We start from the raw sequence: 17,161 nt of genomic DNA on the forward strand, positions 1-17,161 counted from the left end.
ACTTTAAACCCAGATCACACGCCATAGAGCACCCCCCAACCTGTCCAGTGGGGACATTTGGGGGCTTTGCATTTTCTGTAGCTCGGCAAAGAAAAGGCTGTATGGGTCGTCCTCAGACTTACCTGTTTGAATCTCTCGCTCTGTTTAGAAGGAGTAGCAGGTGCCCATCCCTAGGGTTTGCTAAGAGCTGTGGGGGGAGGGTGCTTCCCAGAACTGCTCTACCCTGCTGGGTGCTGGGTGCTGGGTCCTGAGACAGCCCGCTTGGGCAGGGCACATGGCGGAGGGTGCCCCTGAGGTGAGTCAGGCAGCGCCATGTGGCTCAGGAAGTGCCACGCCAGCCAGGGTTCTCGCTGGTGTTAAGGTCACATGCACGGCTTTGCTCTTGCAGGAGAATTACTACAAGCCCCCCTCCCAGGATGCCTGCCTGCCCTGCGACTGCTTCTCCCACGGCTCCCACAGCCGTGCTTGTGACATGGACACTGGGCAGTGTGCCTGCAAGCCTGGTGTCATCGGCCGCCAGTGTAACCGCTGTGACAACCCCTTTGCTGAGGTCACCACGCTTGGCTGTGAAGGTTTGAGTTTTCCTTTGAGCTCTTTAGGGTCATACCACAGGGACAGGCCGCTGGGCTGGTGTGTGAGTGTGGATGCGTGTGCATGTGTGTGTGCACATGTGCGTTTGTGAGGGTGTGTGCATGTGTGCACATGTGCGTGGGCATGTGTGCATGAGTGTGTCATGTGGGGGGGTGTGTGCATGTGCATGTGTGTTGGTGTGGGGGGGGCATGAGTGTGTGCATGTGGGGGGGTGCGTGCGTGTGGACGTGTGCGCATGCAGGTGTTGGGGCGTCTCAGGCTCTTGTGTTCTGTGTTCTCTGGATCTTTTGGAAACCTGGCCCTGTGTGATGGGTGGTGTCAGAGCTTGGGTCACCCCTTCCCCAGTTCTGGTGTCAGTGGGGGTGGGGCCGGGGCTCTAGCAGAGGCTCGGGCAGGTAGCTGTCATGCACATGGTCATGGCCAAGCTGTGCTGACCACCCTCTCCCCTCCACCCAGTGATCTACAGTGGGTGTCCCAGAGCATTCGAGGCCGGCATCTGGTGGCCGCAGACCAAGTTTGGACAGCCCGCCGCAGTGCCATGTCCCAAGGGATCGGTGGGTAAGTGGCCGTGGCCTGTGGCACCCATGGGGAAGGAAATTGGACTGAGGCATGTGTCCTTGCCAAAGAGCCCAAACATCAGAACTCACAGAATGTTCCACGATGGGGAAAAGCCTTTAAGCAAAATGCTGGGGAGAAATAAGAACTTGTCTTCAGTAGTAAATGGCGAAGCACATGAGGGCATAACGGGAACGTGAATAGCAGAGTCAGCGATGCCTGTGGCTCCGGCCTGGCCCTTTCTTGGCCGAGTCACTTCACTGTTCACAGCACTGGTCTCTCTGTGAGATGGGGACAGTGACTTTGTCCACACTGTAACAGGCATCCGGGGAGTTCAGTGGGGCAGGGCTCAGCCCTGATGCAGATTCCTGGCACGTGTGGAAATTGTCGGTCCTCAGCAGATGATTCAGTTGATTTCTTTTCTTGTGGATTTGCTCGGATGTCCGCTCGTATTTTCTGGGCACCCCAAGGCCTGATTGTAAAGGTCAGAACAGCTTGGACACAGCCCCAGTGGGAAGAAGGGCCCTCGAGCTGGCTCCTGGGCCTGGGACTGCTCTCTGCCACGCCACGCTCTGGGTTTAAGTACATCCAAATTGTGTTGAATAAACAAGCCTTGAGCAGCAGTTTGAACTTCAGGTTCTATGCATTCATCCTTGTTCCCTAGGAAATGCAGTTCGACACTGCAGCGGCGAGAAGGGCTGGCTGCCCCCCGAGCTCTTCAACTGCACCACCGTCTCCTTCGTGGACCTCAGAGTCATGGTAGGCTGAGCCTTGGGGTTCATGTTAGGTGCGGGGGTAGGGAGGTGTGTGTAAAATGTGCATGTGTGTAAACGTGTGCGTGTAAACATGTGAGAGGCTGTGTTGGGCCAGGCTCCGGGCTAGGGAGCATGGGGCACCCGGGGTGGCGCAGGTACCAGCCTGACGGGTTCAGAGGCCTAGAACCAGGCCTCTTGTTTCAGTGACTCGGGAGTGTCGCCCGCTGAGCCGGCCACGCAGGCACATGGTTCTCTCTCCAGAGGACCCAGCTCTGGATCTTTGGTCTGAAATGCAGGCTCTCCGTGTTCCACTCCACTTGTGCTCTGATCCTGCCCCCTTTCTGTGGCACTTTGTCCTCGTGTCTTCCACTTGGTATCATTTTCTAAGTGCTCTTTGATCCAGCAAACCCTCCATGTCTATGCTGAAAGTGTCAGCCAAAGTTCATCTCTGGGCTTTTGGATTTTTTAAGTTTCTTCCTGACAAGGAAATGTCTACCAGAAGGTAGCAAATTTCTGAATAACGGGAGGGACCCACGGCAACTGCAGCAGGTTTGCAAACATCACGACTGCTTCCCCCATTGTAGGACGACAAGCTGAGCCGCAACAAGACGCAGCTGGACGGCGCCGGGGCGCTGCGGCTGGTGAGGGCTCTGCGGAACGCCACGCGGCACAGCGACACGCTCTTCGGCACTGATGTGCGCACGGCCTACAGGCTGCTGGCCCAGGTCCTGCAGCACGAGAGCCAGCAGCAGGGCTTTGACCTGGCGGCCACCCAGGATGCCAACTTCCACGAGGTAGGAGGACGGCAGCCCCACTGAGGGAAGCCCATGGGCTCATGGGGAGGGGGCAGGGTCAGGCATTCCGTAGGGTTAGGATTGCTGTGTCCGAAGCCTGGAGGAAGTTCACTTTTCAGCTGTTAGCCTGATCCGAGTGTCGAGGAGTGTTTGGGCACAGAAACCCATGGTCACAGCCCCACTGATGATTGCTACGGACCTTGCCACATGCCAGCTAATGTTCTGAAGGGCTTCACCTGACTCAGCCATGCCTCCCTGACTCATAGCCAATGGTGTAGTACTGTTACCCAGCCATCTGACAGGGAAGGAAACCAAGGCACAGAGAGTGAGGGATCGGCCCAGCAGTGGGCTCCAGGGTCTCTGCTCCTGCCCACGACTCTGAGGTCCTGCGTTCAGGTGTCCACACCTCTGTTAAGACCCTCGTTTTCTGTCTTTGTTTATGTGATGGTCCTCCAAACTGTGTGTGTGGACTGAGTGCCAGCAGCCTGTTCATCCTGGTGTTTGGAAGCTGCTCTGGCAGGTGTCACTCAGCTCCCTCATCACCTCCCTCTTGGCTGCCTCACCTGTGCAGTGTCCCCAGAGGACCCTCCATCTATGCAGGGCCCCCATGGGACCTTCTCATCCCAGGGCCTTCGCAGGGGCCTCTCACCTAGTCTTGAATCCCAGCCTGGGAGTTTGGGCCAGTAGAGTTTGTTCCATTTTTGAGTCTTGAGTCTTTGCAAACAGAAGTGCTGGGTTGTGGCCCCTGAGCCCAGCCTTGTGCCTCTGACCTGCCCAGTGTCCCACAGGTACATCAGGGAGTGTTACACGCTTGGTAACCGAGCACCACATGTCCGTGGTGGACTCACTGCACAGACCTCTGTGGCGGTTCCCACCACCCGGCTTTCCTGGTCACGTTCAGAGTCCTGATGTGATCGGGACACCTCTGCACATCCTCTCCCTCAGCGTCTTGGGTGAACGTGGGTTTCCCCTGCAGGGCTCCCTCCTGACAGTCCTCAACCTGTTTGAGATTAAGTCACCCACAGCCGCCTCTCACCATTCAGGCCTGGCTCTGTCTTGGCGAGCAAAGGCTGCACAGCCCTGGCTTGTCCCCATCCCACCTGGCAGGCCCCATCAGTACAAGGCTGAGTTCTGTCCGTCTGTCTGACCAGGATGTGGTCCACTCGGGCAGTGCCCTCCTGGCTCCGGCCACCAGGGCTGCGTGGGAGCAGATCCATCGGAGCGAGGGGGGCGCCGCGCATCTGCTGAGGCACTTCGAGGCCTACTTCAGCAATGTAGCACGGAATGTGCAGAGGACCTACCTGAGGCCTTTTGTCATCGTCACTACCAACATGAGTAAGGGCTGAGCTGGCAGCGGGGCAGGTGGGAGCTCGGTACCATCTGGGGTATGTGACCACAGGAGCTGGCCCAACTCGGCCCCTCCCAGCCATTATCTTAGAAAAGGGTGTCAGTGGCTATAGCCTCTGTGTTCCTGTCTGTAAAAGGGGACTTCGGGCAGATGACCCACAGTGACACATACCTGACCTGTGGGGTCAGCAGGCCTTCTAAACTCTAAGAGGGCGGGTGCAGGGGGCCCCTTGCAGCCCAGCCAGGTTTGCTGCAGACACAGGTGGGCACAGAGAGAGAGGGAGGGGGATTCTGTTCCACGGGAGCAGTCACCATCCAGATGACTCCCATGGTGTCAACATGGCAAGGGTTTAAAAGCCCCGAGATCAGCATGTGACTAAAGGAACTGTCCCCAGTCCTTGCTGTTGACATCTTCAACAAGTTCAATTTCACGGGAGCCAGAGTGCCTCGCTTTGAGAACATTCGAGACGAATTCCCCAGAGAGCTGGAGTCTTCCATCTCCTTCCCGGCCGACTTCTTCAAACCACCTGAGAAAAAAGGTAAGGCTGCTGGAGACTCACTGCTGCCCCGGGACACCGTGGCCCTGTGAGGAGGGCGGGGACGAGCCTCTGAGCGCGTCCCTGGAGGGTGAGCAAGACGCATGCCACATCACAGAGCCAGATCCGTGAGCGAGAGCCCCCCACCCCCAGATTCAGGGCAGCCAGGCAGTGGCGGGGTCAGGTCCACTTGGCAGCGGTGGTCGTTTCTTACCAGTGTCCAGGCACAGAGGGAACGTCCCTGATTTGAAAAGAGGAAGTCTGTCGAGCTATAAAATCTAAACGTGCTAAGCAGTGAGTGATACTCAGAGGAAATGCTCACTGGAGCTCATGTCTGGTGCGAGTGTTCCAAAAAAATCTGAAACCTGGAACACTTCTGGTCCCAAGGATTTCGAGTAAGGGACACTCACATGCAGTTTGTATTGCTGCAGATAAGAGGGTCACCTCTGGTGTGCCGTGAGGGCTGCTTCTCCAGGTAGGAAGACGACAATCTTAGGGTTTCCCCACTTGCCCCCACAGAAAAACCAAACCAGGACGCCATCTGCACACAAATGCTCCACCCTGAGCTGGGATGATGACGCCAGGCAGTTTAAACATTTTGAACTTTCTTAAAGCGTTTTCTTAGAGTCCCATACCAATTACTAAAAAAGGTCTCAAAATGAGAGGGACACGGAAAGGTGAACACTTTGTAAGGGAGAGCCGAGAACTGGAACCTTTTTAGTGAATTAGTTCTGTCAGGTGTTTGTGATCATCTCAAGTGTCTTAAATAAACACGGTCGGAAGGGTTGTGCCCGACGCAGGACTGAGCTGGACGCCGACCCCCTCTCACAAACCGGGTGGGATTTCACGTTGATCTGCGTTTTCGGTGTCGTGTATACACGTGCTTTGCTCTCGGCTGTCCACAGATGTGACTGTGCATGTGTGTCCACATGTCCTTTGTGTCTGCCGAGAATAGAGCTCTGTCTGCTTCTGAAAAGTCGGCTGGGTTGTCCTTTCCTGGGCCCTGTGAGTGTCACGGAAGGACATGGGGGGACTTCACTGACATTAGAACAGGGTGTCCGACCTTTTGTCTTCTGTGGGCCACCCTGGATGAAGAAGAGTTGTCTTGGGCCCCACATTAAACACACAAACACTAACGAAAGCTGAGGAGCGAACGTCAGGTCCGTGCAGGATTTTGTGATTCCACCACCACAGATAAGCAAACAGGCCTCCCATAATAATCCTAATTATGTGACAGCCCCTCAGAGAGTCTATTCAAATCATCAAGCAGGTCCCAAGTTTGCAGTCACTCACATAGAAAATGTGTGTATCTAAGTAATAAAACATCCTTTGGGGCTATTTGTTATTATAAAAGCAAAAGAAAAGTGGGCAAGGTAAAACTCATGGGAAATTTGACGTTGTTTTGAGAAACTAAGGCATCGGTATCTGGTTCCATGGAAGTAGTTGCAATTCTCAGTGAGTTCTCAAGGTGCTCATCAGATATTTGGGTTCTAATTTTACTCTTAATGGGCTTCATTCTTGAAAATAGTTGCCCACAGATGTAGGTGCTGCCAAGGTGATGACATGAATAAGGTGTGATCGTGAAGTGAGGGAATTTGCCTCTGGGAAGGTAGGACCTATAAAGTCCTGTAAAGAGATGGGATCAAATTTTTCTTCAAGTTGAATGTCAGATTGCAGCTCGGTGCATTCCATTTGAAAATTGGCAGGTAACACGTCTATGTCTGCTGAAAATGGAATCACAAATGCACCAAAAGATTGATTATTTTCCCAGAAATATTGAAATCTGTTTTCAAATTCTTGCATCAAATTGAAAAGCAAGGCTGCATATTTTTTTGCCGTTCCCACCGATGGAATTGCCGGATTGTGTACAAATACTGTGTTCAGCTTTCTGAGGGCTGCGCGCTGTCCTCCACAAGACATCTGTTGCTTTGTGAGAAGCATTCCCTGGAGTTGGTGGTGGCTGAGTGGGACACAGGTGTTCCGGGGCCTGAGTCCACACTCTGCTCATGTTGCAGAAAGCCCCGTGGTGAGGCTGGCCGGCCAGAGGTCCCCGCCAGCAACTGTGGGCCCAGAGCCCAGCACCAAGGGGGAGGCCCATTTCACCCGGCGGCGGAGACACCCGGATGACCCCAGCCAATTTGCCGTCGCCCTGGTCGTCATTTATAGGACCTTGGGGAGGCTCTTGCCAGAGCGCTATGACCCCGACCGCCGAAGTCTCAGGTAGGGCCTGGCACAGAGGACAGAGGAGGGCCCATGATCACCCATAGGTGTCTCCAGAAGTGCTGCACTGGCACCCTGGCACCAGGACAGACCACAGTCCTGTGGTGTGGAGGCTGTGGGTCTGCCCTGTGGGCACTGGTCCCTTTACCTGTGCTCATGGTGGTACTTCTGCCCCTCCACCCAGCACACACCCATCCTGTCTCCAGCCTGACCCAGGTGTCAGCATTAAGGACTACTTGGCTAATGCTGGCTGGAAAAATGAACGTCTTACAAGGAGCAGGGTAGCCCTGGCTAGAGCAGATGCACCCAAGGGCTCTGCTTCTCAGACCCTTGGTCTGAGACACCTCCCAAGCTCTGCAACCTCTGCCTTCCTGGTGTTCGTGGGCACTGGGTGATATCCCACCACGAGCTGTAATTATGTAACTAAGTTTCTTCTACTGGACATTTTAGCTGTTCCCTGTGCCTCTGCTGTTGTGTGCCGGGGGGCTGTGACATCACACCTGTGCCCTCTCTTTATTGTTAAATCTCTGGAGTCCCTCTTTGGTCCAGGGGTGACACAGCCACTTGTCCCCATGAGTGCCCATCAGCAACAAAACCTGCTCTGATCTGGAAGAAGCAGCAAGGCCCTTGGGGTCTCTGCTCCAGGACTGATTTGATCACTGCTAGAAAATCCTCTACCCGATGTCCCCATGGTGTTGCGGCAGGATCTAAGGGGACGTCAAGTCACGTGTACCCCTGTGCTCTGGCCTCTCATTGCAGGCTGCCCAACCGACCGGTCATCAACACGCCAGTGGTGAGTGCCGTGGTGTACAGCGAGGGCACCCCACTCCCAAGCACCCTGGAGAGGCCTGTCCTGGTGGCGCTCACCCTGCTGGAGACGGAGGAGCGCACCAAGCCCGTCTGTGTGTTCTGGAACCACTCCCTGGCGTAAGTGCAGCTCCATGCATGGGGCAGCCACCTCTGCTGCCGGAGCCCTGAGTTTCCAAGTGAGAGTGCTCTGCTCAGAGAGTGCTCCCAGGCCCTGAGGGCTCCGTTGGTCGAATGTCCTTTGGGGACAATCTGTTGTGGGCCATTGCATCCCTTCCAGCCCCTCTGGGGTCATCAGAGCCTCCTCCGTGTCTGCGCGCCCGCGCGCGCGCGCACACACACACACACACACACGTCACTCCGGATTCAGAGCCATGCCATGGTTTTCCTTCACCTAAAAGCCCAAGTGGTTTTGCCTTTTATCTCTTCTGTTTCTTAGCGGCAGGCTGTACATGAGGCATGGGCCTGAGTTCCCTGCGGCCCTGGGCTTGCTTTTGCTCAGCTGGTTTGTTTTCTTTTTCTTGCTTTCTATTTTTTTTTTAAGAGTCTCACTTTATTGCCCTCGGTAGAGTGCTGTGGTGTCACAGCTCACAGCAACCTCCAACTCCTGGGCTTAGGCAATCCTCTTGCCTCAGCCTCCCAGGTAGCTGGGACTATAGGCGTCCACCACAACATCTGGCTATTTTTTTGTTGCAGTTTGGCCGGGGCCAGGTTTGAACCCACCACCCTCAGTATGTGGGGCCAGCGCCCTACCCACTGAGCCACAGGTGCCCCTCAGCTGGTTTGTTTTCACTTTCGCTTCTCTGGAAGATAGTAGACTTGGGCCAAGGGTGGAAACAGCCCTCTAAGCCAGGACGGATGGATATAATACAGTGTCCCATGGAATACAGTGTCTCCTGGACAGGAGCTCGCAGGCTGATGGCTTAGTCTTTTAGTCTTTTAGACTAAGAAAGGGGAGACATCACCAAGGATACAGGGATGTGGATCCTATGCCCCCACCCCACCCCTGTCTTTCCACTCTTGGAGCCAGGACCAAGTGTCCACGGCTGGGAGTTCCTATGAGATAGGATCATTCCAAATGGTGACACAGCCCGAGGGTGCTCCTTCTTCTCGGTTTCTGTGCTTTCCAAGGTCTAGTTAATGAATAACCAGCTCATTGCTGGGTATAATAGGCACTCGGCTCACAAAAGACAGAATAAAGGCTGCCCTTACAGGGTGAGGGGCGTGAGGGCGGCCGGCTGTCTGTCCACTGGTTTGAATCCTGGCAATTAGCTGTGGCTCTAATGACCTGCTCTCTGCTTTATGTCATACCTTTTATCCTATTTCACAGATTAGCAAACTAAGGATCTGAGAGGTTACGGGATTTTCCCAGCGTCAAGGAGGGCAGGGCTGGCTCTGAGGCCAAGACACACCTGGGAACAGCTTGTTATTTGGGCTCCCCTTGGGTGAAACAAGAGTAATAACTGGGTCCGGCCTTCCAGGCAGTCCCATAAAACGTGTAATCGGAAGATGAAAGTGGGGCCAAACGTGAGCAAAGCAGCTCTTTCCACCCTCGGGTGACGTTTCTGACGGCAGGGCATGTGGAGGCCAAGCAACACTCCCATTTGAGTCTCAGATGACAGCACGCTTCAGAGGGCCCTTCAGTGAGGGCTGTGGTCCTCGCCACAGGCGCAGGGAGGTGGCTAGGAAGGCAGGCAGGACAATCTGGGGGGTGTTGGGCTTTAACACATGGTACCTGCTCTTTGTGTCAACCCGGCAGGGTCAGGACGGCCCCGGAACCCCAGGGCCGGGCACAGGCTGCCCCTGGGCAGGGTCCTTGGTGGATGAAGCCATCTCACTCCTCCCACTGTCCCCTCTTTTCTCTGCAGCATCGGAGGGACCGGAGGGTGGTCAGCCAAGGGCTGTGAGCTCCTGTCCAGGAACCGGACCCATGTGCTGTGTCAGTGCAGCCACATGGCCAGCGTCGCGGTGCTCATGGACGTCTCCAGGCGCGAGGTGGGCTCCCTCCCGGGGACACCCTTCCCACTGACAAGTGGGTTCTTTGCTTTAGAGACAGGGAATTAGGCCCAGCCCCCATCCTGCCCCCTCATGAAGCTGTGTCTTTGCACAAACCAAATCCACAATATTCCAGGACTGCCACCCAGAACCTGCGAGGGTTCCACAGCAAAGCTGGGTTAGAAGAGTTTTCCAAGGGCATTAACCTGAGATGGCAGAGCCCAACCTGGACTCGGAAGGACCTGCAGTGTGCCCTCCTAGCAGAGCAGATCTGTGATGTGGCTGCTTTTAGCCATTGGGAAAAAGAGATGGCTGTGTGGCAGCCAGGCCACCTCTCCCAGAGCACACACAGAAGGCAGAGAGGCCCTGTCGGGAGCACTCTCGTGATGAGGCAGCTGACACTGGGCCTCTGGCATGGCAAGCGGCCTGGGAGTGTGAGCTGGCCATAGTGGCCCTGCAAATGAGTTGGGCAGTGGGGACTGTCCGAGCCCTGTTACCTAGACAGGAAGGTGGTGCAAGGCAGCCCAATGTGATGTGTGGAAACAGGGGTGTCCTGGAGCCAGAAGGAGGCGACCTCACCTGGCACTTCTCCCTCATCCTGAGATGTGTCTTGGGAAGCCAAGCTGTTGTCCCTTCCAAGGGCCTCAGTTTACCACCCTTGAGAAGTGTACAGTAAGGGACCTGGAAATAAAGAAAAAAGCCAATATAACGTGGGCTATCGTAGACGTGAGCTGCTGGCTCGGGGAGTGGATTTGCTCACAGTAATCACAGGGCGCTTTGAGAGGGACAGGTGAGATGGGTGGGATGGATCCTTGCAAGGTGCTCCTGCCGAGGGACGTGTGTGAACGATTGTGTCTGTCCCAGTAATTGGGACATAAAGTGGCCCTCCCTCTTGCCGTCCCTCCATCCCACCGTCCTGCTAGTTCACTGTGCAGCCACCGGCGAGTTACATTTAACCTCGTCAAGCCTCGGTTTTGTCATCTGCGAGGTGGGATGACAGCCACACTTTCCTCGTGGTTTTGATCCACGGCACACCCTTGGCAGGTCTGGCAGGGTCCCTGCCACATCATCTGTATTCACTAAAAAGTCCTTAGTCGCGTTGTATTATTAAACTCACCATTTTCTTTGTCGAGAGGGGCAATCTTTAGCCAGAGGAATAAATCTAAGATCATATTACACGAAGCACAGGCGATGCCCCGGGGCCCTGCAGCCCTACATGCTTGCCTTGTGCAGAAACTGAGAGTCTGTTTGGAAGGTCCCTCCAGCTCTGAGATTGGGGTAGGGCACAGCTTCTCTGGACAACAGCATTTGTATGTGAGTTTAGTTTGTTGTTGTTGTTTTTAATGTGGCAAAATATACATAAGATTCGAGTGTAGATTTCAGGGCTGTTGAGGACACTTAGGTTGTCGCAACCTCCCATCTCTGGAACTTGTTCATCATCCCATATTATTCCTTTGATTTTTGCTCCTGTTTTGTGCCACCCGCAAACCACATGCTGGTCCCACTGGTTCCCGCCGGGTCTTTCATAGTCTCGTGATCTGTCATCTAGCTGGTCTGTATGTGCAAGAACTCACCTGCTTTCCTGCCTTGAACCCACCCACCCACCCACAGCACGGGGAGGTCCTGCCGGTAAAGGCCGTCACGTACACTGCCGTGGCCTTGTCGCTAGCGGCCTTGCTGGTGGCCTTTGTGCTCCTGGCACTGGTCCGCACGCTGCGCTCCAACCTGCACAGCATCCACAGGAACCTGATCGCGGCGCTGTTCCTCACCCAGCTGGTCTTTGTGCTCGGGATTCACCAGACGGAGAACCAGGTGAGGCCCTGCCATTCCTGCCCCACCACAGGGCATGGCGTCGCTCAGGCTCCTGTTGTCAGGTGGTTTGCTCTTCTAGCGAGTCCTCTCTCGCCTTTTGGGGCTCCCCTGCAATTTCAGCTCTGCGGGTGCACAGAGGAGGCTGTAGGAAGCTCGGACTCCGGGGCCAAGTCGGGTGGTTGCTTTGTCCCTGGTCAGGACCCTCCCTCCAGAGGCACCTGTGGGAGCCAAGTCAGAAGGACTGGGGGCTCCGTACCTGCCTCACCCTCCTGATCTACCCTAGTGATTCCTTAAGAAATTATGGCCATTTGTCAAATCCCAGAGGACTTCAGGCTTTCTCCACCTGACGGTGCTGGCGTCTCTGCCCTCTTACATTTCTGGTGTTTTCTGCTGTTCCAGAGAGGGATGGACATCTAGAGCAGGCCTGGGGTTTGGGGAGGGGGATTCTGGTGAAGGTTCTGGGTTGAGGAAGAGGAAAGAGCTCACAGAAAGGGGTAAGCAGGGGAGAGGAACTAATGGGAGCAGGAGGGGAGAAGGTAGGTAGATGTCTGTGTGAGCTGCTTAATCAAATATGGAGACTCTTGGGGTGTTAGCTCTGGCTGATGGGTTGCCTTTTGGGCTCCTAGGGTGTTGTGTGGGGCTCTGGGGTGTCTTGGGAGCTCATGGAGTCTGGCCACATATGTAGTTTTCTCTGGACAGACAGTGATGACAGGCCAGCTTTTCCTAGAGCAGTGGTTCTCGACCTTCCTAATGCTGCGGCCCTTTAATACCTGTTGCGACCCACAGGTTGAGAACCACTGTCCTAGACCCTTGGTTCCCTCTTTTAAACTTCTGAGCCCCCCAACGTGGGGAAGGAAAGACAGACTCCTGAATTGCTAAAGCAAGTGAGGGGACACCTGCCAGCAAGTGCCCTCATCTCTGTCCGGGGAGTTGTCACCAATGAGGAAGGCGAGCCTGCCAGGGAGTAATGTGGCTTGTTTTTTTAAGGACAAATTTCTGATGAGAGAAATGGAAAAAAAAGAATAAAGTCACAAATAACTAATATCGGGGATGCAGAAAGAAGGCACAGTACTTCGAACAACTTTATGCTGGTACATTTGAAACTTTGATAACATGGATACGTTTCCCAGAAAAATATCAACTTTTTGTTAAACCTAATTCACAGTGTAGAGTGTGCACTGGTGTGTAAAAAACCCTGCCTAGGTTCAGTGTATTTTAGGAATGCAAGGATAATTTAATGTTATAAAAAAAATCTATAAATGTCATTCACCTCACTAATCCATTTGAGGAAAGTTACAGTTTTTCTCAATGAATGTAGAAAATAATGTTGATACATTTTATGCCCACTGATGTCTGCAAGGAAAGAAAGAGCAACCTTGTAACAGACTAGGAATGGGGCAACTCTTTAGTAAAGGGTGTCCACAGAAAACCCACCCTCCACACAATGGTGACGGGAAAACAGTAGAAGCATCCTCTAAAATCAGCGCCCAGCTGTCCCACTCTGTCCATCAGTATAGTAGCGGTGACCCAAGCCAGCACAAAAGACAAAAATAAAGGCATAGAGACTGGAAAGAAAGAGAAAAGCCGTCATTATTGATTAGATTGTATAGGTGACATGAAGGATCTTACAGAGACGTCTAAAACAACTCCATACACCTCATGGGAAACAATTGGAGTTTAGCAGGGTAGCTGGTTAGACTTCGAGGTATAATGTTTATATAAGGCAGCCACTGCACGCCAGCCCCCTGAGCATAATGACCATGTAACTTACAGGGGGTGGCCAAGGGCTGGGAGGACAGAGCTGAGCCAGCAGAGCAGCCCAGTGAGGCACTGGTCCTGGGAGGTGTCGTCCAGGCCCAGAAGTGAGGCCAGGGGCAGCCATGAGGGAGAGGAGAGGCAGGACCCCCAGCAGGGAGGGGCTAGGCCGACTTTCAGGTCTCTGGAAAAGTGAAGGTGCCACGTGCTGAAAGGGAAACTGAAGCTGAGGCTGGACGCAACCACTGTGGGGCTGGGAGAGTGCAGAGCTGCGGGTGGGGGCTGCTGCACGGGGAGGTGGGGACTGTGTCTGGGGACAGGCTCAGGAAAGGAAGCAGAATAGAGAGGCCGCGGGGGAATTTTCTGGGGGAGGCAACCAGAGCCCCCTCAGGAGAGAGGGGGGCACACCTACCTGGAAGGCGGAAGGGTGGGGACGCACAGGGAGTGCAGGGCATGTTGGAGAAAGAGTTCTCGCACCGATGGTAGAATAGTTTTAAAGAAAGAAAGTTTGTTTTACTTTCTGGAGAAAGAAAGAGGAGGAGAGAGAAGAGGGGGGCGGCCACAGCTCGTGGATGATGGAGGGAACGAGCTGGGCCCCGAGACTCTGCCGAGTGTTTTGAAAGTGTGAAGGTGGCTGCCCTCCCTCTGCTTCAGCAGGTGAGGGTAGAAGCGGCTGCCGGAGCTCCATATTTCTCTTGCCCTCTTCTCTCCGTGCGGCCCTGAAATGTGGCCCTGGCAGGGACTGAGAGGAGTGGGGGCTCCTCAAGGCTGCGGAGCTCAGAGATGATGGGCGAAGCCACAGACGTTTACTAAAAAGAGCGGTTGTGCTGAGTTTCCTTCTCGTACTGTCTGTGGGGTGGTTGAGCTTTCTGTTACGTAGGTATTAGCAGGGCTGCCTCTCAGAAAGCTGACCTTCAGGAGCTTCCGCTGATGAGCTTGGTGGGTTCTTGGAAGTTGCAAGTAGAGTAGCAGGCCTGTCCCGCAGAGGATAGTCCCCAGAATGCTCATAGGATGAACAGGGACCAAATGGCCTCACTGCCCTCCAGGTGCTCCCCACGGAGGCCTGCAGAAGCCCAGTGGGGCACCTGCCCCTACCAGCACCTCAGGCGCGAGGCCAAGTGATTCTTTCAAAACCCTTGACTGTGCCTTTGAGTGGTCTGAATAGGGGGCAGTGGAGTCGGCTGGGGCCCCTCCCTGCAACTGAGCTCGTGGTGTGAAAGCAGAGAGTGCTTTGCAGGCAGCCACACACGACCCGCGACCGAGCTCCAAGACTGCGCAGCTCTGGGGGCTGGGCAGCATGTCTGGATGTTATGGTTTTTGGTAAACTCACAATCCTATCCCTGGGCGAGGGTTTCCACCTCTGGGCACTGGCAGGCTGAGATGACTTCCTGCATCAGCGTTCCGTCTTGTTGTGTTTCTGGAAAGGTACGACATTCAGCTCAGAAGTCTGCGTGTGTCTGGCCCCACTAAACCAAAGGCATCGCAGCTCTAGTACTTTTTCTTGAAAAGTGGTTTTGTGGGTTTGCTTTCCACCTTGCTTAGGGCCATAAGCCAAACAGCCTTCTTCCTGTCTTCCTTTTCCCATTCCCTGTCTGGAGACTGGGGTGTTAGGTGTGGGCTCACAGCCCCAGGCAGCCCATCCCCCCATCACACACACACCAGATCCGGGGCCTTAGGTGAAGGGTGTGTCTCCAGTCACCGCAGAAGACTGTTTTCTTCTGCTTTGGTTCCCCTTTGTAAGGTTTTCGCAAACTTTTTTTTTTTGCAGTTTTTGGCCTGGGCCGGGTTTGAACCCACCACCTCTGGCATATGGGGCCGGCACCTTACTCCTTTGAGCCACAGGTGCCACCCAGTATTTTCAAACATTATTGCTAACACGGTCACTCGCCCCCGTCAGGGCTCTCTCATTTCTGGAGAGTACCTGGCCCATGGGGTTGACATGGCCACAGTGGGCACCTAAGGTGTTACCCTCGCACCTGGCTCTGTCCACTTCTCCTTGGGGTACACTGTCCTGGTACTTCAACAGAGTGGTGTCCCGCCTAGGGTTGAGGTGGCACCTCCCTCTGCTCCTACCCTCTGTGTCCGTGGGGAGGACCCTGGACCCCTGGACAGTTGGTTTGATGGTTTGGCTGTCATGGCCTGGACAGCATGGGTCAGGGTGAGGCCCTATGGGTCAGGCTGAGGCCTGGAGGGAGCTCTCGCCATGTCCCAGCTGGCCAGTGCTGGGAGGGAGGATAGTCTCCCAGAGAGTCCTGGTAAAGCTGCTCAGGGCCACACCTTCAAGTCCAGCACTGGAGCATATCGTGCTCGATTGACATTAATGACCTCCAGGGCCAGACTCCCTGTGACCCCACACTGTCCCCAGCCCTCCCCACACTGCCCTGTCCCACCTGCACACAGCCTTCTGTGTCCAGGCAGACAGGCTCACCCAGCCGGCTCCTCGCTGCAGGGTGTGTACTGTCCCTTTGCCGTCCTGTGGACCCCGATTTTGTCTTCCTGGCACTCGTAGCCCTCCCAGCTGAGGGTGGCCATGTAGAGCACATGCTCCCATCCCTGTTCTTTCTGTGATGGACAACACGAGGCTCCGTGAAGCTCGTGGGGATTTAACAGCGTGGTCACTGTGTGGAGCCTCTCCCGCCCCTGGCCATACCCACTGGGCCACGGGACGCTGTGTGGGGGTCACAGTGGTGGTCACAGGCTGAGATCACAGTCCCAGGTCATCCGCCCAAGCAGGCCCACCTCTACAGTATTTTCTTTAAACCTTAAATAGATTACCGACATTTAAAGTGTCGGAACCATCACACAAAACCCATTTCCAGCTTCTCTGAGAATGGATACTGTGCCTCCACCACCCCAGCCACGGTGGTTCTGGCCTGGGCCCTGGCTGAACTCAGCCCTCTCCTGCAGTTCCCCCGACCCACCCAGCCACGTGGCTCTGGCCCGGGCCCTGGCTGAGCTCAGCCCTCTCCTGCAGTTCCTGTGCACTGTGGTCGCCATCCTCCTGCACTACGTCTACATGAGCGCCTTCGCCTGGGCGCTGGTGGAGGGCCTGCACGTGTACCGCATGCTGACCGAGGCCCGCAACATCGACACCGGGCCCATGAGGTTCTACTACGTCGTGGGCTGGGGCATCTCCGCCATCGTCACAGGTGAGGACGCACTCAGCAGGGTGGCCTGTTCAGCAGTACAGACTTCCCACAGGCCACAGCTCAGCGGGGGTCCACATGTCACTGTCCCCATGGGAGCCACACACAGTGCAGGCAGGGAGGGCCCCCTGCCCCCTCCCTCTGCGCCCAGCTCCAAGGCCTGTCTGCACACACAGGTGATGGCTCAGTTGGCCTCTGGGGGACACATAGCTCCTCAAGAGCTGGCAGCTCCCTGTCTGTCCCCTGGGGAGTGAGGGGTCAGAGGCAGAGGGGCAGGGTCCCCTCCACACTCCTCTCACCGGAAACCAGAGAGTCAGGTCTTGCTTCCCATTGAGAAAGGGCCTCACTTCCACTCTTTAGAGGAAGAGCTGAAGCTCCTTCTGAGTCACTCCAGATTCTAGGGGTCTGGACACTAAGCCTGAGGCCAGAGGCACTGGGGGAGAGGTGTTGCCACCCAGGAGCCAGTTGCTGACAAGTGTCCTGAGCCCTGATGTGGCTCTCCCTCCACTCCCAGGGACCTTGAGTTCCCGTTTTCACGTTCACCCAGAGCCTAGAGGTGGGGGGGGGGGACAGGGCAGGCCCGGTAGACATCTGTGGCCGCCCCCAACAGCAGCCCCTGGACTCAGTGCTCGTCATAGGACATTGTCAAGATGAAACACATTAGAAAATGGTCTTGGCTCGGCACTTGTGGCTCAAATGGCTAAGGTGCCAGCCACATACACTTAAGGTGGCAGGTTCGAATCCAGCCGGGGCCGCCAAACAACAATGATGGCTGCAACCAAAAAATAGCCAGGCGTTGTGGCAGGCACCTGTGGTCCCAGCTACTTGGGAGGCTGAGGCAGGAGACT

General features: G+C 55.2%; 1 protein-coding gene across 2 annotated transcripts in view; it reads left to right on the plus strand.

The window, feature by feature from the left end:
* CELSR1 (cadherin EGF LAG seven-pass G-type receptor 1) overlaps positions 1-17,161 on the plus strand; it is a 138,559-nt gene that overhangs the window by 112,422 nt on the left and 8,976 nt on the right. For both annotated transcript variants that reach the window (XM_003783422.3, XM_023509426.1), the window contains exons 15-25: positions 389-572; positions 1,048-1,149; positions 1,811-1,905; positions 2,486-2,695; positions 3,847-4,030; positions 4,438-4,581; positions 6,594-6,798; positions 7,558-7,725; positions 9,474-9,600; positions 11,212-11,412; positions 16,142-16,316. In XM_003783422.3, coding sequence (XP_003783470.2) covers positions 389-572; positions 1,048-1,149; positions 1,811-1,905; positions 2,486-2,695; positions 3,847-4,030; positions 4,438-4,581; positions 6,594-6,798; positions 7,558-7,725; positions 9,474-9,600; positions 11,212-11,412; positions 16,142-16,316 — 1,795 coding nt within the window. The remainder of the gene's footprint in view (positions 1-388; positions 573-1,047; positions 1,150-1,810; positions 1,906-2,485; positions 2,696-3,846; positions 4,031-4,437; positions 4,582-6,593; positions 6,799-7,557; positions 7,726-9,473; positions 9,601-11,211; positions 11,413-16,141; positions 16,317-17,161) is intronic.

The sequence above is a fragment of the Otolemur garnettii genome, unplaced genomic scaffold (assembly GCF_000181295.1).
Source record: "Otolemur garnettii isolate 467f Iridium unplaced genomic scaffold, OtoGar3 scaffold00007, whole genome shotgun sequence".
Classification (NCBI taxonomy): Eukaryota; Metazoa; Chordata; class Mammalia; order Primates; family Galagidae; genus Otolemur; species Otolemur garnettii.